Below are 22799 nucleotides of genomic sequence, written 5' to 3' on the forward strand. Positions count from 1 at the left end.
TCCTCTTCCCGCATCCCCAAGGGTACGGCGCTCAGTCTCACTTAACCCTCAGCAATGCAAAGCAGCTTGTTAAACGACAACAGAAAACTAGTTTGGAGCACAATTTCACCTTTTAAAGGTACATTACAAATGTCGCACAATTCTATATTAAAAGAAAAGCAAGTAAATGTATTACCTGTTATGACATTAATATCTGGGTACTGGCTTTCACAGAGCGCGACAGCCTTGCTGTCCCTCTCAAACGCCTCTCGGAGCTCCTTCTTAACCGCTGCGGAGCCACATAACCGATACAGGCCTACCACCTAGGAGCAAAAACAACGGCCTCACGTCAGCTGTTTTCCTGCAGAGGGGACTAATGGTTGACATTATGCTTTGTCTCATCTGGGAAGCGCAACAAACATGTTCAGGCAATAAACAGGAAAGGAAACAAACTTTAAGGAAACTCAAGCAGCACAAGCCGTTATCATCACATGCTAATGTACATTATCTAACATTACAGGAGACACAGTTTGTGACTGTTCGGCAGTAAGCTCGTAACACTAATGTTTTCCATAACAGTGAACACGCTGAGCAGTATTTTATTGACAGAACATGACTTTTAAATTGGAATCATTTAATGCTTCACTTTTATGCAAATTTAGGAAACAAATAAATACAGAATAAGCTAGACAGTAAACAAAATGTAAATTATAGTTGATACCAGGGTTTCACAAGAATTATGAATACTCCATTACTACATCTGTAAGATCATGTTTTACAGATGACAAGATGTTGACTTGCAAGTGTTTCAAATTATATTACAAGTTTTATGCAAAGCAGGGGTTATTTAACATGCTCAAGGTGATAGAAATGAAACCCACAGCACTCTTGGACTGAATTACTAATTCGATCATGTGCTTTCACGCACTGACATTTTGCATTTTATCATTATTTACTTTTCATTTTCATGAAAACCATTTATACAAAGCACTCCTATGATATTAAGGAAATAAATCTTAAATATACTAATTTTACTTTATTTTAATGAACTTTATAGGCAGGTATACTGAGCAGTAAATAGCTAGTCCAAAACTACCACGGACCCAAAAGACAAAAAAAAACCCAAAACCCCCTGACTTAGACTGTACTGACTTAGACCATGCAAATTAAGTTTGCAGAGAAGAGTATTTGTCTGGCCATATGTTAATTTTAGTTTAAATAAATTCAAAGTTACCCAAGGGAATTTGTACTCCCTCTCTCCCAAGACTGAATATGATCTAACATTGGCCTAAGACAATTTCTTTTAAAGCTTTCTAATGCCATGTCTGAAATTCAGGTGGAGATGACACACTATGACAGTAGTCTGCAGTCTATAGGAAAGTCAAAGAAGTAGATGAGCACGTGGTTAAAACAAGAAGTTAACAGTATATTTTGCATATTTGGTTCTCCCTGTGCAAATACACAAATTAGATTTCATGCTCAAAAGCACCAGGTACATTCAGACAATGCAGATCCCCATCGCTTCACTACCAGTGTTGCCTTGATTACCCAATATCGTTTGCATGACTAGGTGCTAATAAGCTCAAAATAAAATGCTGAAACCATGGGACACACACATTGGAAATAATAAGACTTCTCTTTTCCACTGATTTGCATAATGCTAGAAGTATTCACAGTAAGAATCACACAGTTGTTATCAGTAGTGACTTCCAGTAATTACACAGAAATACCATTTCTGTCTATATTTTATGACCCAGGCTATAAATAGCAGAGTTAATCTCTCAAGACTTGGAACTACACCCAACCCCTCAGCAATTTAAAATAGTAACAGTGGTAGGTGTGATCACTTCTCAATTTCACCTGAGCAAGAACAGGTGTAAAAGAAACTGAGGGCTCACACATGCTGTGGAACAGCCCACAAGCGTCCTCCCACCAGCTTCAAATTAATTGCCAAGAGGGACATCCCTCCTTAGCACGGTGCATCTTCCCTCCTAACAGACTTCTTGTTCAGCATCCGGAACTGGGGATTTGTTTGTTTCTCATACATATTGTAGGTTACATCAACCAATAAACTGTATCAGGATGAAGACACTGGGCACTGCTGCCTTACAGCATTCATAGAATCTTGGAATGCTTTTGGTTGGAAGGGACCTTTAGAGGTCATCTAGTCCAACCCCCCTGCAGTGAGCAGGGACATCCTCAACCTCATCAGGCTGTTCAGAGCCCCGTCCAACCTGGCCCTGAATGTTTCCAGGGTCAGGGCATCAACCACCTCTCTGGGCAACCTGTGCCAGTGTTTCGCCACCCTCATTGTACAAAATTTCTTCCTTAGATCCAGTCTTCTCCTTATATCCAATCAAATCAAATCTTTAATCTTTCAGTTTAAAGCCATTACCTCTTGTCCTATTACAACAGGCATTGCTAAAATGTTTGCCCCCTTCTTTCTTGTAAGCCCCCTTTATGTACTGAACGGCCGCAATAAGGTCTTCCCAGAGCCTTCTCTTCTCCAGACTGAACAGCCCCAGCTCTCCCAGCCTTTCTTCACAGCTGAGGTGTTCCAGCCCTCCGATCATTTGTGTGGCCTCCTCTGGACCCGCTCCAGCAGGTCCATGTCTGTTCAGTGCTGAGGACTCCAGAGCTGGATGCAGGACTCCAGGTGGGGTCTCACCAGAGTAGAGGGGCAGAATCCCCTCCCTCGCCCTGCTGACCACACTGCCTGTGATGCAGCCCAGGGTACTGTTGTTCTTCTGGACCGCAAGCACACATTGCTGGGTCACGCGGAGCTTTCTGTCAACCAACACCCCCAAGTCCTTCTCCTCAGGGCTGCTCTCAATCCCTTCATCCTCCAGCCTGTATTGATGCTGGGGGTTGCCCCTACCCTGGTGCAGAACCCTGCACTTGGCCTTGTTGAACCTCATAAGGTTCACATAAGCCCACTTCTTGAGCTTGTCCAGGTCCCTCTAGATGACATCCCATCCCTCAGGCGTGTCAACCTCACCACTCAGCTTGGTGTCATCTGCAAACTTGCTGAGGGTGCACTCAGTCTCACTGTCTATGTCATTGATCATCGCCTGTCGTAATTTTGAGAACAACCTGAAGAAAGGCAAGGAGCAGTGGCATGGGGAAACAACTAATTCAGCCCCTCAGGGACTCCTCCTCATCTTAACGCCATGCACAAAGTGATGGCAGAGACAAGTCTTTGGCATGTTGGCTTGAGACTGCACACACGTAAGTAGTTTTGTCAGAAGACCTGTCCTCATCACTTTGTGTGACTGCACACAATGCCTTGGTTTCAGGTAGGAGGGAACATTACACTCACTCTTGCGTTTATATACAATACGTCCTTAGGGAACATCTGTGTCTCAGGAATAGGTATTTTCAAGTTCTCATCTCAGCTCCGCTTTCTGAGTGTGACTACAGGCTGGGAGCTGCAGGTTCATTCAACCAGCCCAAGTCCTAAAGCACTACCGTGAGCATCTCCCGTGAGCAAGCATGCACCTCCTCTACAAAGGCCAAGCTGGAAGCACTGATTTCACATACTCCTGTTATTCTTCCACATTACACGGAGTAGTGTTCAGCAAACAGGAGCAGCAAAGCAGAAGTGATGTGTAAAGCTGTTTTTAATTTCCCCTTTCCCACTCACTGCTCACATACTGCAACAACAGCTATCCCAACACAGAAATATGAACAAAACAGATTAAAATATGCACAGTACCTGACAGCCTCTCTTTTCAATCTCCAGAATGCATTTCTGCATCAGAAGTGGCACCATCAAGCCCGTATTTTCCTTCTCTACAACTTTTCGAGCATCTACCCCAAACATCACAGGCTCCCGATCTGCATCGAGACCATCAAGAGAGTTCTCCCACTGCTCCATGAGCGACAGCTTGACGTAAATAAGCCCCCTCGGTTCCAATTTGACAGCCAGCTGATGCGTCTTTGTCACTCGGAAGAGAGTGGGAAGAGCCACGGTTCCGTGACAACACACCCGGTTCTTCCGTGGGGTGGGTTCCCAGCTGAACACCACCAGCTTTAAGTGTTGAGCATTTTCAATTTCTATGTTGAACGTGTGGTCCATATCTAGAAAGGTTGTCCTACATGTAAGCAGGGCGGTTCTTGCTTTGTTTACTGAGTCAACCTGTATTGCACAAAACACATCTTTTGAGTCTATTCTTGGTGGTTTTAAGTCTTCTGCACCATAAAAGTGAATGCTCATGAGTCCAGAGATGTACTGAGAGCACTTGGGTTGATCAGAAAAGTTATAGTGTCTGAAAGCATCGGTATCTATTTCAGTTTTACCACTGTTACTTGGAAGGCTCTCCTTTCCTTTCCCACACTTGGTTTCATGCCCATGTTTACCTGATTTTGTTATAAGTTCGGGAGAGTCACCATCACTGAGGTAACCACCTTTGCTGAAGGATTTGGAGCTCCTTGAGCTTTTCTTTTTGTAGGTGTGTTGCGACGACACGCTGCTGTCGAGATGGTAACGACTTATCACATTCCTGCTGGCAGCTGTGGCTGAGTTTCCAGAAGACGGCAAAGAGACTGCATGGCTTGTATCTTGGCAACTACCTTTCAGCAGGGAAGGCGGGTGATCTGAACTAGTATGGCTTGAAGTTCCCTTGACACTCAGTTTCCTGCTCAGCTCTGGCAGCTTTTTCATTTTCATGGAAAGCTTCCTCACAGTCCTGGGAGATTTAATTCTGTCAGGGAAGGGCCAGTTGATTGATCCACTTTTTTTCAGAGGACTGGGACTTGGAGGAGAAACCTCTGTTGAGGGTATATCAGCCTTGTGTGCAAGTACAACTCCAGACCCTTTAGAAGAAAAGAAAAGAAACAATCATTTTCAAACTGCTCAGTAACTGCAGTTTGCAGCAATGAAAAAACAAATCTTGAACTAGGAGAGAACATGTTGATTTGTCACAAATTGATAGACACAATTCCATTAGACAACCATCATTCACTCATCAGTCAGATGTTCACGAGCATTCAGAAAGCTGTTCTCTGCTGACTCGTCCAGCCAAGTTTGGCAGTTCATAGTCAAAAGCGAGATTTGTTCTGCTTTATGGACATGAAAGGGCCAGAAACTACGCATAAACAAACAAGCTCTCTCACCCGCAGCATTCAGCTCGATCCATTTGTGCTGTATCCCCCATACAAGCAGACATGGCTCCATTCCTGGGGCACAGACACAACAAACCCAGCCTTAAATGGGAAAACACTGGAATATGGCAAACGCACCCTTGCTGGTCTACAAAGTAGTTAGCTACGTAGCCAACACAGCAGGGTTGCTGATTCGTCTTCGGTCTAGAGGAAAGACACTCGTCTCCAGCAAAGAATACGGCTCTACTCCTGTGCGTGTCCCTCCATTACCCCAAAGAGCCCTACATCCCTCCTGTGTAGACGCATGCAGTCTCTCATATCTATCTTTCACTTCTCTCAGCTCCTCCTTTCCACTGCAGGACGCAGGAGGAGGAACACAACAAGGATTTATTCCTTCCAAAAGCTGCATCCTGCACTGCCTCATTTCTGCCGGCAACTTTCCATCTTTCCTGGCACAACTGCCCCATGACAGGGCTTAAAGCTGTACACTTCCCAACTGACATCCTCGTGGGAAATCATCCACCTTTAAAGGTACAAAAAAAAAATAACAGCAGGCATTGATGCTAAAGAAGGAGAAAGATAAACTACGAAAAGACTCCCTCAATTCAGCAGTAACAGACAACTGCTTAAGGAACACAATCAGACACAGGCCAGTACTGCACACAGCCAGGAACCTGCGGTTCACCGCATGCTCCAGTACTCGAGGAAATCCAAATACCAAGTTATAGCTCAAGCTTTTCTCACTTTCACCAGCATGAGGCAGTAATGACTGTAGGAAAGACAATAAATTTACACATGGACTTAATGAAGCACGCAAGAGGGGAACTGAGGCCAGAATGATAGATATTAATAAAATTACATGAGTACTTTCACTTAGAGTCAGTTTTCCATCCCTTGAGAAACCAAGAGTGGTTCTTGCTAGTAATAACTACCCCATTCACTCACCACGTTGCAAATTATAGCAGCTCCCACCAGGACTCATGTAGCCTTGCCTATGCAGGCACCCCTCAGCACACTAACCCTGCGTGGTGCCATTAGCCCGAGCAGCTCAGAGACTCAAACACCTACATCCATCTGTCACCCCCCCTTGCTAGCCAGGGAAAGGGAGAGTCTATGCAAGTCATACTTTACAAAAGTTTCTTTTACAGATTTCTCATAGGCTTACTGCTTTAATTCTAATTAATCACTTGAAGTCCAAATCACCATACAGCTAGTGATTTTCACAAGTCCCCTGTTCATCCAAATTAATTTTCACCATTTAACTCTAACCTTCTTTTTATACTTCACTTAGCTTAAACAGTTAAAAAGGGCAATCTGGGCTTTGATCAAAGTGATCTGTTGTGGTTTTGGTTTTCCCCCCAAAAACACCCTACACAGACTGGTTCTAGTCCCAGCAGAAGTTTGGCTTTAATAACCTGTGCAGATAGTTGCTTAAAACAGCATGATTATAAAACAAAGTTTCAGTTATGAAGAACAAGGCATAGAATCCATTTTCCAGAGGAAAATTCATTTAGCCCTGCATCTCATGGAAGTAGATCCCTCGCAGGGGAAGGGTTATTTCCAGCACGCCTGCTGTGCTTTTCTGGCAAGCAGCTAGTTAGAAATGTGGCGTTTGATAAAAGCAGACAAAGCCTTCCCTTGTACTGCAAATCACAGCACGGTCCCACTGGTGGGCTGGCCTGGAGCGCTCTGTAGCAATCAGTGCCATGCTTCAGCCCACTAACATTAATCTTCCTTTTCTGTCAAAAGTCTCTGGCACAGGCTTGAAAAAGCAGGCCAGCAAATCAAACTTCCTCCCAGCTCATTAAAACTGAAGAGTCAGTCTAACACTGTGTCTTCTATGTGTCCAACTTCTGCTGCGTTCAGCACCAAACAGTTAAAATGAAATATGTGGCTGCAAGAAACTTAACAGTAGAGCATTATGCTGGATGGTATTCGCATCAGCATTGAGCCACATGTTGTTCCACTAAAGCCAGCAATGTGCTGAGGTATGCACACAATTCTGAAGAAAGTACATGACACAGCTCTGAACAAGCTGCGAAAGGAGCTGTCGCACAGTCCAGCAAGGCTTCACTTCCCAGCCTTCCCACCCGACAGCTTTCTCACAAGGGTGCCAGAGGGACCAAGCTGCGCCTCGTTCCTCAAAGTTACAAGGCTGTGTTGCTAACAGGCTCCTCGCTGTCCCTATTCCCACTCGCCTCGCCACCACCATCTCAGCAGTTAAACTTCAAAAATACCCTCAGGGAAGGAGGAGACAAAATGTAGGAGGCACCTGTCGCATAAATGACTACCAGGGCAGCAAGGGGATGGTCAGTTTTATGTATGCAGCTGACTACACGTATACGTGTGTGCATATATATTTATTTTTTACAGCAAGAATGACCAACCACCGGAACAGCGTCGCCAGGGACATGATAGAGTCCCCATCAGTGGAGGTTTTCAAGACGTTACTGGAGCGGGTGCTAGGTAATCTCATCCAGGCTCCCTTCCCCACCAAAGGGTGGACCAGATGATCTTCTGAGATCCTTTCCAGCCTGGGCTGTTCTATGATATACTGTTTTACTACATTTACCTTAGGCTTTCCAGAAGCTTTAGCAGTAATACAGAAAAATGAACAGGTTTTGAAGGACAACGCAAGCCAAGTCAAAGTGACTTGACACTGTAAGCGACTGCCTCCATCAGCTATTTGTTCAGCTTGACTAGTAAAGCCACCTTTGACTGCGCTCAGCGATACGGCTGCGCGAAAGGATGAAACCAAAGGGACACAGCTGAAGAGACACGATGAGCCCACAGCAGTTCATGAACGCAGACCCGCTGTCCTGGCCCAGCGTCCTGGGGGCAATGGCCACGTCCCCTCGTCCGAGCAGGCTGGGTCGAGGGACCGTGTCCTGCACTTTGCTGCCCCGAGGCGAGGGAGGGACTCCGGCTCCCTTAGGCACTTACAGCACAGCCCCCACCAGACACACCAGCGATTTAGCACAGTGAAAATGCTCGTCCAACCCTGCTTAATGCTGTGCGTGTGCTTGGGCACATCTGTCACTGTCATGCTTGCTGTCAGCAACACATGCTGTCGTACTGGCACGTTTGATTACCCTATCACACACGTAACATTCCTCATCACTTCAGGCAGGGCTTCACAGTTATCTTAAAGCTCCTCAGAAAACCTGTAATTTATTTTTGAGTCAACAAGTTGATGTGAATAAGTCAGAAAACTACCAGCTCCTTATCACAGCAAGCTATTGAAGTATCAACCGGCCACTCTCATAGCTAATGGAAATGCCGAGTTCCCATCAAACTAAACCTGAGAGGTAATTTAATTTTTCCTGCCATTCTCCAGACATGCTTAAGTACACTACATCTAACACTGAAAGCATCTCTCTACAGTAATGGCATTAATGTTGAAGATCTAAGCCATTTCATTTTGAAAAGAGAAAAAAAAATACAGCTTACACTGAGTAGTTATAACTTGCAAAATCAAAGTCTCCATTCTGCCTACATTTTTCATGCTTTTTTTTAATTATTATTTCTGAAATCAACCTAAGGACTTACCAGGGAAATGTATTAAAAACTAAAAAGCAGCAAATCAAAACAGAAAAGCCCAAATATTTCAAAATTGTTCTTGTAGCAAACAACGGGTGAGTGAAAAAGCGCTACTGTTTTTCTGTGCTACATTCCACAACAAATACTGAGCTGGATCCTCAGCTGACACAAACAGCACAGCTCTACTGATTTCAAAGGCTGTTAACTTCCTCAGATGCAGGCAAATTACGTTTTTTTTTTATTCTCAGATAGTTCCAGGCTTGCTCCAGTACAAAACTTCAGAGTGGGACAGTAAATGGCATTAAAAGAAGAATTCATGCTATATCAGATTCAAGCAACTTTTAATTAAAATATAAGGAAAGCATCACCTCTATCTACATCTGCAACTAGGAAAAAAAAACTTTAAAAGAAAAAAACAACAAGAACTCTTTAAAATTGAGATAGAATGGAATTATTTCTATGTAACTTCTTAATTAATTAGCCAAACAAAATGACAGAATTTCTTCTTTAAAAAAAAAAAAAGTCTTTTTTACCCTTATAAAAGTTACTACTTTGACTAATGAAGTCTCAGAGTTCTACCCCTCATAATGCTTCAGAGTCAAGCAATGGAGAAATTATTAAAAAAGGTTAAAAAAAACCACCTTTAAGAACTCTGTAAAGGTAGTTTTCTTCAAATACTATGCACACTGACATTAATTAAGCTGTAACAAACCCATCAACCCAGGCATCACTCTTGCAGGAGCAAATATAAAATAAATTGCCTTAAATAGCCCCTTAATTAAAACAGGAAATGATTACAGCATAACCCACCGAGGCTTGTGCATGCCAGGAGGGGAAGGGGCTGACCACCGCCTGCTCCTCCCCGTGGCACCGATCCTCAGAGTATCCTCCGTAGTGGTACCTCATCAAAGACGAGAACAAGCACTTCAGACCTCTGCTCAGACTTAGAGAGCTCAGTATCTGCAAACAAGCAGGAGTTTGTTGCAGGTATTTTGCACGTTAACAGTTCTGCGATGCACATACACCAGTCGGCTCTGCGCAGTCGCTGGCGTCACACCGCAAGGCAAGTGGCAGCACCGCAGGCGATGCCAAGCACTGCCCATTCGGGCTGCTCTCACAAAGACTTCCTCCCCTCACCGTGTCTTTCGTGGCATGAAAAGCAGCTTCGCCCCTATTTCCCCAGTCAGAGGATAGAAAGAGTTACTCGGCACAAATCAGGAACTGAAAATGGCAAGAGCTACTTTAAATTAACAGCATCCACTCCACATCCTTTTGCCTCTTTCACCAGCAGGTCTCTATGGCATTGTCACCCCATGGATCAGAGACACATAGACGAATAAGCCCTTGACCTTCACAAGCACATGAGCAAACTCCCCAAAAGCCCACTGACAAACTGGCTTCAGCTCCTCAGCAGAAAGGAGCAGCAGAGAGACCTTTCTGCCACACACCAAACCTTTTGGTATCTCAAATGTTACGCAAAGATTCCACGTAAATGCTTTTCTGCCTCATGAAACCAAAGCTCCTTGCACTTGGAAAACAGTTAAATCACAAAGCATCTTTCATCTGGAAAAAAATAAAAATTAAGCAAATAGTATTTGCAATGTGTGGAAGGAAATTGGTCGATAGGATTTGCTGCCCAGTGTACTCTCTGTATATTGCTGGAAGCTTATTTGCAACATCTAAGCATGCAAAATATTTGCCTGCACTGGCCCCAAAAGATGTATCTGGAAACCAGGATAGTGGTCACAGTCTAAGTGGAGAAAAGCATGGTAGTTTTAATGTGATTTAAGCCAAGCTTCAGTTGGCATACATTGCGGTTAAGTGGGAATACAGTATCAGCCTTCACTTTCTACAACATTGACAAGAAATCTGTTTATGGTGATTCCTACCAGGATTTTCCATCCGGACAGCTAACACCTGTACATCTGCAGTAGCAAAAGCACAGTTCAGATCACAGAACCACAGAATGGTAGGGGTTGGAAGGGACCTCTGTGGGTCATCTAGTCCAACCCCCCTGCCAAAGCAGGGTCACCTACAGCAGGCTGCACAGGACCTTGTCCAGCCAGGTCTTGAGTATCTCCAGAGAAGGAGACTCCACAACCTCCCTGGGCAGCCTGTTCCAGTGCTCCGTGACCCTCAGAGGGAAGAAGTTCTTCCTCGTGTTCAGACGGAACTTCCTGTGCTTCAGTTTGTGCCCGTTGCCCCTTGTCCTATCGCTGGGCACCACTGAAAAGAGTTTGGCCCCATCCTCTTGACACCCACCCTTCAGATATTTGTAGGCATTTATAAGGTCCCCTCTCAGCCTTCTCTTCTTCAGGCTGAACAAGCCCAGTTCCCTCAGCCTCTGCTCGTAGGGGAGATGCTCCAGTCCCCTCATCATCCTCGTAGCCCTCCACTGGACTCTCTCCAGTAGCTCCTCATCTTGCGCAAGTCCTGCTAGGATGTCTGAGATACGGACACATGCGAGATGATTCCAGTGATTAGGTGGACACTAATCCCAACAACAATCCTTCCCAAAATCAACAATACTATAAATTCTTCAGAAGGCACTATTCAGAGCTTCACAACGTACATCTATCGCAGAAGCCAACATGATAATAGGGTGTTTTTCATCAACATTTTGTGATACACACATCTATAAAAACATAGAGTTAGAGCTCGATCTTAAACAGTTGTAAAGAAAGCTTACTTTCATATTTTATGTATGTAAAAAACTATAGTTTCATATTGCATTTCTACCAAAAAATATTCGTATTTTCCAATCATAACCATTTTGCCTGTGCAAGGAGACATCAAATTAAAGACAGCCTCCAAGGTCGTTTCCACTTAAACTCTTCTCCCACACACCTAACAGCTCGAGCTGGCACTACGTTTCTACATTACTAACTTGGAACCAAGACATCTTCTTATTCTTACCTTTTGTGTACTTGGTATAAAAAAAATACATGAATTATTTTCCCAAACTCTGCTACAGGGGCGCCTTATTGTTAATCAGTTTCTTTTTAAAAGTTAGCATGGCTAGAATTATTCACTAAGGAATTACCTGACAAATCCTATTAACACAAATGGCAGTTACTGTAGAAAGTAACCAGATTAACACCAGGAACTAACAGTGTAAATTAAGACTACTGGGCAAATTAGCACCTCTATGACCATGATCCATTATATAGGTAACATTTACAGGAAACATCTATTTGCTGCTGTGTTTGGAAAGACTCCAAATAACTGAACTATATTAATTTCTTTTTTCTGAATATTCTGTCTAATAAAGACTCACTCAAAACACCCAAAAGAAAAATCCATGACCATTTTCTCTCTACAAAGTTGGAAATCCAAGTAAGGCAGCAAAGTTTAAAGTTTTAAAGGTAAAATTGACTCCATTATCCACAGGAAAAAAAAAAAACAGCAAATGACAAAATGAACAATTATATATTTTGTTGGCTTTCAAAGTGCCCCGCTTTTTTCTGTCTATGCTTCTCAAAACCTCATGCTTCAGACTTAATGCTAACCAATATTGACCTACATAAAATCATATCAATAAGAAAGGTAAGCAGACTTTTCCCCAAAGCAGTAATTGCTTATTTGTCAGGAGTTACTGTTTAATGTACCCAGCACTCTTAAGAACACAGACATCTATTTCATAGCAGTTGCATAATGCAAACAAGGTCCTAACACAAATAAAGTTAAATTGGCCACGTTGCCCTTCATGCAGTAAATTTGTACAGATGAGCTGTCATTTTAAATTCGACTGAAAGTAGCTGTGGACACTTTAACTGGATTAAAAAGAAGAACTAAGCCACTTCTCCATAATAAAGCCAATTACTGAGCAGCAGGAATCCACTTCATCATCAATTAATCTATTCAATGTGATCACTATTCAATAAATGCAAAAGGAGACCTCCATTTAAAGTGCCTTCACTAACTCAATGCATAACAAACCAATCAGGGGAAATTCATAACACTTTTCTCCTGGTTTGACAAGACACTTTAAATGGGCAATTTTGCTTTCAGAAATAAATGTTGCTTCAGTATGAAAACAATTTTGACTTTTTTCTTCTTACACGAAGGGATTTTTTTTTCAAGAAATAGTCACCTACATATTGAGAGATTTAAACATCAAACAGCTTGCAGGGGACACACACGGCTCTCCTAAATAAGCATACTTACTGATCTCTCCAAGGCATCTAGAGCTCCAACGATGGCAAAAATCTACCGAAGCACACGATATTTCATCTATCTTGCAGGCAAATATAACTGGTCTAAGTATTTAAAGCAGCTACAAAGTGAGCCATTTATAAATAAATGCCAGATAACTTTAACACACTTTGCAACTAAAAATATGCTTTTATCTGCAGCATTTCCACAAAAAGAGCAAAATGCAAGCTCCCAGAAGAGAAGACGGAGTGTTCTTTCTTCCGCTGTTTATAGCAGTTGCTTTGGTACTTTTGAAAACAAGCCCCGTTCCCAGCAGCGATCTCCCCACTGGGAATCAGGGCACAGCAGCTCCCAGCGCGCAAGGACACGGGGCCAGCAGCCTGCGGGGCCGGCGAGGCTGGATGGGGCCACCCGGATGGGGGGCTCCTCTGGAGGGCAATGCCCACCTGGGCTCCAATGACAGCATCCCAGCTCCTCGCTGCCGAGCCAGGCACGAGTACAGGCTCTTAAATGTCAGCTCAGAGAAAGCGGGAACTTTGTCCAAAGAAGAGAACCTGGAATTCCCTGTCTCCTGAACTTTATGCCAAGTTTCTCACTCTCAACAGGATACTAGAGTTTAGGGCAAGACAACATAAGACACATCGGTAATTAAAAATAATACCTTTTTGGAAAGGGATGGGGTTTTTTTTCTGCTTACTTTTGTTTGGTGTGGTTTTACTTTCATTCGGGCTTTGTTTGGATTTTTTTAATAGACTGGGAAAAATCTTTAACAAGATGCTGAATTCACACGCTAATGGAATTATGGAAATGAGACCATCAAACAACTCAGCCAAAGATAACAAGGAACAAAGGGGCTGGCTTCAGAAAGTGAACACCACTCCTCTCCAGTCTATTAGATTAGCCTGAGACAGTCAACAAGACAGTAACTACTAAAAGGGATGTGATGAATAGCGTTTATATGGCCTTCCAAAAAGTCTTTAATAAAAAGTCCCACACAGCAAGTTAAAGAAACTTCTGCAGACGTTAAGTAGCTTCAAGGCTGGAATTCAAGGCCTGGGTTACACACCAGCTCACAAAGGAAACCCAGCGTGTCCTCACATCACCAGCTTTAGCAAGCTTGCTTTGTAAAACGGTTGAGGTGGGGGCCAAAGAGCACAGAGGACACCACACCTGGACACACCATGCACAAACTGACCGAGAAACCACTGCGCAGCTCTGCGTTTAGTAGGTATCACTCTCACAAATTTGAGCCATTTTTTAGGAACTTGACATGCATTTCCACCAGAAACTTGCTCAATAAAGACAAGAGAAGGAGAAAGAGAAGAGAGACCAAAGAAGGGTTTATCATTCCTCTACAAGAAAACAGAGGATGTAACACTTTTATGTTATGTCTTATGAGGAGTGGCTGAGGGAACCGAGGTTGTTTAACCTGAAGGAAAAGGAGGTTCAGGGGAGGTCTTTTCTAACATAAACAATTCTGTGACTCTGTGTTCCTGAACCCTCTTACCTGTTGCAGGGCACTTAAAGGCAGGATTGTCCTCTGCTGTTGGCACACTGAGAGCCTTGCAGGCAAACCTCTGCCAGTGCTGCTCCGTGTGCTCCCCGGGATGCACGCCGTCAGCCTGCCCTGCTTCGCAGGGCTGAGCCATCTGACCGTCCCCCACGCTCTCCACAGAGCATGGGGGACCTTCATGGGGACCCGTGGCCGTTTCTGTGTCACCCCCCGGGGGGTGTTTGTACCGAGCCGCTGGGCAGCCCACAGCAGCAGGGCAGGCCCTCGGCAGGTCAGGCTCTTCATCTTCAGGGATCGGGTTGTACCATATTTCTCCTTCATCGTCTGCATCGCTGTCCTCGCCGCAGTCCAAAGTGGCGCTCCTCAGCGCAGGAGAGCCTACGGTGCTTGGCAGGGCACCGACAGCATCACAGCTCCGCGCCGGTGGCTCCCGCCCCACCGGTGACGTGGAAGGAGCCCACGGCACGGCCAGTTCAGGCAGCAAGGTGGGAGATTTGGGGACCAGGATAACAGCCCCGCACGTTTCCTTGCAGGTGTTTTCTTCTCCCAGAGGAGGAGGAGGAGGAGGTCGGTGCGTGCTCTGCTGCAGCCAGCTGCGTTTCTTAGAAACAGTAATGCTGTTCACCCGCGGCCGGTGCTCAGGGACCTCGCTGGCCTGGGGAGACTTGGGCTCCTTCCTGCTTCTCGAAGCTATGTAAACATTTTCTATTAAATCTGTTCCCAGAAAGAAAGGCAGAAAGAGAAGGGAAGAGAAATGCTTAGAACATCATTTTGCTTTTGACAGATGAACACATATGCTGTTATACGACATTTGCACTAGACCTCATCTGAAAGGACAACAGGTAGGTTGATGGGATCATAAAATTAGATTTCAGCCTGTCAAAGCAGAATGTGCACATAATTAATAAAGAGTCAGGCTTGTTTGGCTGTATTTTTAACACCATGTAATTTAGATAAATGGCAGTGAGATAGCCCCATTGAAAGGTCACACATACTTAAAGAAATGGCTGCTTTTTACTCAGCTAAGTTCAGGTACAATTCGTTTGGAAAGTTGCTATGCAGTATTTCCACAGTTCACTTACGCCAATGAAGAAACAACCCCTGGTTTTACTATAATGTATAGCTTAAACAGCTACAAAAAAACCCACACAGATTCAGTTCTTGATTTAGATACAAAATAAAGGTGAGGATATGTCTTAAACAAAAAAACTCCAGAAAGGACCATCCTTACCAGCTTCATCCTATGATCAAGACAGAAGCATCCCCTCACTTGTGAGGAATAAAATTAAATACATCGTCATGAAAGGAAGGAAGGAGGAAGAAGATATGTAGAAAACTTTTAAAATATCTCATTACACAACATCTAATCAAATTCCACCAACTACTCCCAAAACTTGACACTATTTCTTTAAAGCAACAGCCAAACATTGAATTACGCATGGACAAAGCCACTTGCACTGGAGGCCTTGTCAGAGCAGGTCTAAGCAGCCCACGCAGCAACAGGGCCACCACCCCTGGAAGGCTGACAGGCACTGCAGCCCCACACCCCATCCGGGGAGCTGGCACCGCGCAAGGAGCGAGCACCTCGCTCCCCAGCAAGCACCGGCCCCTTTGCTGGGGCTGCAAGGAAAGCTGCTAATGCATCCAAATGAAAAACTGGGAATGGAGGAATGGAGGTGAGGTAACCCTCACGCTCCTCTGCAGAGGAGGACAGCCCAGACAGGGTCTGCCCAGTCACTAAGGCTGAACACGGAGAACTGGGTTCTCAGAAAACAGACAGCTTGCTTTCGGGCAAAGCCCTCTGCAATTACGAATTCCAGATGGGAGCAGCTATTTGATACTGCCTGAACAATTCTCAGCAAAAAATTATTTACACACCAATAACCAATGTTAAACCAGACTCCTCTCTGGAGGAGAAGCTCTGCAAATTTAGCTGCTTGCTTTAGACAGGGAGACAGGAAAAAGACAGCCAGCTGAACACCTTTCCTTCGACCCTCTTTTTAGGTTTGCACATTAATGACAGAAGAGATCCTCGACAAGATCTGAAAGACCATCATTTCATTTGATGAAAGATTCATAATTTCTTTTTTTTAAAAAAAAAAGTTTGCTTGTTTAGCTAAACTGCAATAGGAACACTGTTTGCAATTTGAAGAATTAACTTTGTTCAAAGAATTAATGAACTTAAATGCGCTCATTTTGAAGCCTGTGCATACCTCCATTGAAGTGCTTTGCTACACTGGGGCCTAAGTGAGTTAATTAACAGAACCTGAGGAAAATGTGAAAGCAGTGCTGAGGACACAGACCTCTGGCAAAGTTTCAGTGAACTGGCAGCAACCGTTTTCCCTCCCTCATCCATTGCCTGGAAATGTAAGCGTGCTGTTGCACAGGTTCCCCTTTACACAACTTCAGTACTCTTTCAAGTAAGATCTAACCAAAAGGACAGGACAAAAGGACCGCAGCGGGCACAGGGCTATGCCTGCATTTCCAAGGAGTTGGGCTGGATCGGGGACTTCTTGGGCTGGCATCCTCCTCCCGGCGACGACTACCTCAGAGCCCTCCATAGCTGCGCGCACAGCCCACGGAGCAGTCCCTACTCCAGACACAGATGGAGCATCGGAGAGCTCTGTTTCCACAAACAAAAATATCCGCTACTCCCTGCTTCACTGCAGAACCAGCGTGGAAGGGCCTGCGTTTAAGACAGCCTACAGCTCCCACGAAGCACAGTGTGCCCAAACATGCACCCCGTGACACATCTGGCACCAGCCTCAGGGTGCCCTTCGGGCCCAGTGGCAGCAAACGCACTGAGTGAACTCTGCTTTGTTCCCAACAGCCATCCGGGTATCATCTCAACAGTGAAGCATCTGCAGCAGCTCACAGCAGAAACATCACCAATGAAGCACCTCCAGCGCACGTCGGTAACGGTGCTGCCTGCAGAGACACGTCACCCACCCCTCGTGCTCAGAACTACCCCTTCTCCGCGCCCGAACCAGCCAACACGCTGCCAGAGGTCACTGGCTGCAAACGTTCACCGAATCTCGCCCAAAGGATGCACCGACGTGTAACTCGCCCCGCTGCAGCTCTTGCGCTGAACGGCCGTATCTGCACGCGCCGCTTGCCCGCGGTCCGACTTGGCCCTGATCCTGGAAGCCCTTATGCCTGGGTTTATTTTAGCGACAAACTGTTTCACACGCAAGCATCTGCACAAGCAGTGGTTCAGTGTAACACAGCAAGTTTTCAGAGTCGTTAGCCGTTACAGTAACGAGCCAAATGTAAGCAAATACGAAGCTTTAGGAGATAAACAGGTCAGACACATACTTTTGGTTCTGGAGCAAAGTTTAATTCCGAAGAATGCTGCCTACTCTCTATTGGTACTTAACACATTTAATATATTCTCCTAAACAGACCAGGCCTCCACACAGATACTGAACACAACAAGGGTTTCTTCCCAAAAGGCTTCAACATGGTGTTTAAGGGAAAAAAAAAAGTCAGGTGTTCCCTTCACCTTCTACACTATCTACAAGAGATTCAATAAATCACTACTTAGAGTTAAAAATATGGTAACAACACATGCATGCTCAGAAACCAGAGCTTCTACGTTTCAGTTCAACTGAGTTTAAAATTTATACTCTGCCTACTAGGCAGGTATATAAAATATTTCAGCGTGATACTGTGTGCTGCTTTTCAGGTTGTAACGAAGGGGGGAACAGCGGTTTCCAACCTCTCCATCTATGGATCAAAACAATTCATAGTTCTTCTGGTTGTAAGAGCAGCTATTTAAAAATGTTTTCTTTCATTAAGTTTCCTAGTAAAACTATAAAATATAATAACTATGTATTTAAACGAAACAACAGCAAGACTAAATACTGATTTGTAAGCTTTCAAGTGCACTGTTTTTAAAAACAAGCAGCAAACAAAAGTGAAGGAATGACGAACCGTCATACGGTAAGAAAATGCGCAGGGATTCACAGAAAGCAGTGGTCTAAATGCAAGAAGCTCTTATTTTAAGGAGGATTTCTTACTGCCGAGAAGCAGAGTAATTACGGACGCGAGGCCGCTACCGCTGGGGACTGATTCAACACCTAAATTTAGCTTTGCTGAAGCGCTTGATCCCCGCTCGCGACAAACGTGAAGGTCACACCAGACCTGGAGAACAGGCGAGAACTGGTCCCAGCGTGAGGAAGTGACCGCTTTAACTTCACCGCGCACCGGCAGCCCCACCGAGCACCCCGTCGCTGTTCGGGCCCCGGCGTGCACAGCCCGGCCCCCCCAGCAGAACGAAGCCGGCTCTCGGAGCAGCTCGCGGGACCCAGCAGCGCCCGGTGCCTGCGGGGCCGCCCCGCTCCGGCACCGCGCCCGCCACGGGCTGTGCCCAGCGACCTCGGGATCCCCGCGGAGCGCCCGGGCCTTCCCAAGGTGTGAAAGACAGCGATTTCATACAGCGCCGCTCCGCTGCCCGCGCAGCCCCTCTCACGCCGGTAACGGCGCCGGAGCCGCCGCCTGGCAGGGGAACGGCCGCTCCCGCAGGCAGACGCCAAAGGCGCGGCCGCGGGCAGAGCGGCACCGCGCCCGGCGTCCGCCCGCCGCAGCCCCGGCGCCCGCGGGACTCCTCGCCCCGCTGGCCCGGCCGCCCGGCGCTCCCGCCTCCCGCGCCGGCAGGTGGAAGGGCGGCCACGGGCGGCCGCGGCCCCGCAGCCCCGCCCGCGCGCACTTACCCTGCGGGGCGCGGACCCCGCCGTGGCGGAGCCCGGTGCCCCCCGCCGCCGCCGCCGCCGCCGCCCCCCCTCGCTGGGACCTCCTGCCCCGCAGCTTGGAGAGCGTCCTGCGCAGCGGGTCGGCCATGCCTGGGTGCCGCCTCAGCGGGAGCTGCCCCCCGGCCCGCGCCAGCCGGCGTTCGGCCCGCGCCAGCCGGCGTTCCCCCCGCGCGGCGGCGGCAGCCCCGAGCCGCGCTGCCCCATGGCGGCGTGGCCCCGCGCGCCCGGCCCCGGCTCCGCCGCGCACATACTTGGCATAGCTGGGCGGGGTGAGAGGGCGCCCCGCACTGCGCATGCCCGCCGCGCACCGCCCGCGCGGCCCCTGGCGCGGGGAGGGGGCGTCACCGCCCGCCTGAGGGGAGCCGCAGCGCCCCCGCCTCGCCCCGCCGGGCCCGGCTGCCCTCCGCGCCCCGCGTCGCGCTTGGGGTCTTGCCCGCTGCGGCTCGGGGCTTGTCTTCTCCGCCAGCCATCTGCAGGGCGTTCCTCCCTGGAGACCAAGAGATGGACAGCACGGTTTAAAAAACTTCTTTTCCCTGACGTTTTTCGTTTCGCTTGGGGTTTTTCTCCCCCAAAGAAAAACATCTGTAGGCTGCAAACGCGTTTTTCCCCCCTGGGCTTAGGCCGTGCGTGTGGCAGCTCTGCGTCCCCGCCGGTTTCTGGGCAGCTCCCTGCGGCCTGGCAGCGCGGGGAGCAGCGGCCCGCTCCCTCCAAAAGCCAGAGAGGCGGGGACAAAGCTGGCCTTGGTGTCAGCAACCTCTGCTATTCCAGCCAAAACGCCACGTCGGAAGACAAACAGCATTAGGACAGAGCAAACAAAGTACTGAGAAATCATGTGCTGAGGCTGCTGGAGCGGGCAAAAATTTGGGTTTGGTGTGCGTGTTGCTGGGCTACGTCATGCATCAGTTCCATTAGCAAGCGCACAGCCCTTAGAAACTGGGCTTGGGAAAAGGTATGTCACTGATTTTTGTCCTGAGATAGAATACTGAGACGGCTTTTTGTTGGTTAATGTCTACGTGGGTCTACATTTCATTATCAACAACTTCAGGAGTATATTTTCCAGCTTTCTGTATGACGCATCTCGCAAGCGATCCGTGGTGCGGGGCGAGAGCCGTGGTGTCCGGCGGTGGGCTGGGTGTGGCGTCCCCGCCGAAGGCAGCCGGGCGCCGGCGGGCGTTCCACACATTCTGCCTGCCCAGCGTGGCACTGCCTCGGTACGTAACAAATCCCCAAACGCTGGGCTGAAGGAAGTGCTCCTTCGGTTCTGGAGAAAACAGCTGCAGTTCATGAACATCACGCAGATTCATAGACTTCCTCTCTTACCAAATTTTGAGGGGAATTTAATAATTTGATCACTTGAAAGTAAATATTTCTGAAGAACAAAATTAGATTAAATTCTTGAATCTTTGTTTGTGAAACACCAACAGTAGTAACCCAGCAATACCTGTAAATATACAATGTAAAAAAAACCCTGTTACAAAGTAGCTACGGTTTCTCTTACTCTAAAATAAAGTTCATGATAGTTGTCATGTGTTACATTGCAACACCTTAAAATGCCATTTTGCCATCCTGTCTTTCGAAACAATTTGCATTCCTTTAAATACACATACTGGGAAATACCTGTGTAAGAGTTTCAGAGCAAGATGTAAAACCATTCCAGAATGCTTTTGGTTGGGAAAAGTGGCAGACGAGCCAGCAGCGGCTGTGCCGCTCGTGGTGCTGACTGCTGTGCCAGTGGGAAGCTGCGAGTCCCGAGGGGTCTGCCTGGCCTCTGTCCCTGCGGGGGTCAGGTCCTGCCCCCTCCGACAGCCCCGTCGCAGCGCCCACAGGCTGGGTTAGGAACAGCATCTCGGGCAAAGTAGCATGCATAAAAACAAAACGATCAGTACTTCTCTGACAGTGCACTCACTGTGCACAAGTAACGCATCTACCTCCAGCAGATCAATTCACAATTACATTATCTGCATTACCTCTGGGCCCAAGTAAAGGAAAATCCCAGTGCCACCTCCTCTAAACCGATCTTAGGTAAGTGGTTAAGCTTTCAACCCCAATAAATACTTTTGATTTTCAGGCTGGAATCTATGTAAAGCCAAGCCTTTTACTGCACCTTTCGGAACTGTTATCCTGATGTGTAAGGATACAGTCAAACAAGAAAGGTATAAACACATATGATGGCATTTTTTTTTTGTTCATCTCATAGTCAAATGTTGAAACAGGTTGCCCAGAAAAGCTGTGGAAACTCCATCTTGGAGATGCTGAAAACTTGGCTGGCCCTGGGGACGCTCACCTATGCGGCTCCCGCTCTGCATCAGAGCTGAGCAGAGGACCTCCAGAGGTCCCGTCTACCCTAAATTGCTCTCCCAATTCTAAACCTTTCCTTGTATTGGAGCTGCCATCCTTCCTAACTGAGAAACGGCTGGGGTAGAAGGAATGAAGTCCAGCTGAGCAGAACACTAGCAGTAAAATTTACCAGCAGCAAAATTCTGCATGGGCACTACAGCTCAACTGCACTGACCTTACTGATGCTATCGGGAGGTCAGCTGTGCCACCAGCAAACGCGCATCTAAAGCATGGGGCGTGCATCTGAAATCTGGGAGAGGGGATCTGCCCCATTAAAAAGCACTGAAAAGTTGCAACCATTTCAAACTGAGCAAACAAAAGAATTCTACACCTACCTTGACTGTCATCGTCATACCTGCAGATTTCCCATCTGTTCTAATGGGAAATCAGATTCCTCCTGCCTACCCATGCCTCAGATTGTCTGCATTAATTCCCTGATGAACAACTTACTGCACTTAAAGTAACTGTTCGTAATTTTTAGCAAGTTCCGCTTATTTAAGTGGGATTCTTATAAATTTTTATTACTTGGGCATTTCCTTTTAGCAGTTAAAAACAATACTAGCAGAAAGTAGGTACTAGCCAGAGCAAGGACCAAGTCCTGCAAAGAACTGGAGTACTGACATTTGGTGTGCAGTACTGCCTTCTCTCATGAGCATTGGCTATGGAAACAAAAGAAAGTTCAACATTATTGTGTTTTCTCTGCTGCTTCACATAGCATTGTCTTCATCCTCTGCATGGTTTTAAATGTTAGTTTAAGCATTTAGATTATTCCTCTATGCAATAGGCACACAGGAAATAGCTCGGTGAAAAGCTGCCAATAGCTGAGTCTATAAACACCATTTGATCTGTATCTTAGAAAATTGTTTCCATTCCAAACTGTGGTTACAAAGCACATTTTCTTGTTGGCAGCTGGATTTTTTTTTTAAGTCCCTATGCATCCTGTATTTGCCCAACAGAGTTGGCATTGATCACACACAAAAAAACCCTGCAGATAAAATAACATTAAGGATCTGGCTGGAACTAACTTGAGCCAGCGGAGTAAGAGTCAAAGCTGAGCTTTTGTTTTCAGCTCAGCCTGTTTTGTTCAGGAGCTGCGAAGCGCACAGTGCTGGACATGAGTCCTTTTACTCTGCCATCTACAGAAAGTAAAAGCTACATCAAGAGGATGGGTCTGGAGCTTGCAGTGACTTGAAGAGGCTTCTTATTAGGAGACAGGCAAATATTATTTAGGACTGGTTAAACAGTGTGACTTTAAGCAAATAGAAAGCAGTATTCTTCTGAAGGTACAAAGAGAAATGTTTTTAAGGTTTTTTTCATTAACAGACTGAGGTTTCGCCAATTACTTAATCTTTTTTGAGTTGATGACATGAGAATTGTAGATGATTGCACAAGCAAAAAAGTCCAATTTAAGTTGGAAAAAA

At 46.3% G+C, this 22799-nt stretch overlaps 1 protein-coding gene across 2 annotated transcripts in view; it reads right to left on the reverse strand.

Moving 5' to 3' along the window:
- Positions 1-19314, reverse strand: part of SYDE2 (synapse defective Rho GTPase homolog 2) — a 33057-nt gene extending 13743 nt beyond the window's left edge. Inside the window, exons 1-4 of one of the 2 annotated variants that reach the window (XM_075424839.1) lie at positions 19293-19314; positions 14285-15004; positions 3695-4794; positions 176-302 (exon numbers count right to left, since the gene is read on the reverse strand). In XM_075424839.1, coding sequence (XP_075280954.1) covers positions 176-302; positions 3695-4794; positions 14285-15004; positions 19293-19299 — 1954 coding nt within the window. In that variant the 5' untranslated portion in view covers positions 19300-19314. Of the gene's footprint in view, positions 1-175; positions 303-3694; positions 4795-14284; positions 15005-19002; positions 19159-19292 lie in introns of those variants that run through there. The other variant, XM_075424840.1, reaches the window with a different exon arrangement.
- Positions 19315-22799: the final 3485 nt, after the last annotated feature.

The sequence above is a fragment of the Opisthocomus hoazin genome, chromosome 6 (assembly GCF_030867145.1).
Source record: "Opisthocomus hoazin isolate bOpiHoa1 chromosome 6, bOpiHoa1.hap1, whole genome shotgun sequence".
Taxonomy (NCBI): Eukaryota; Metazoa; Chordata; class Aves; order Opisthocomiformes; family Opisthocomidae; genus Opisthocomus; species Opisthocomus hoazin.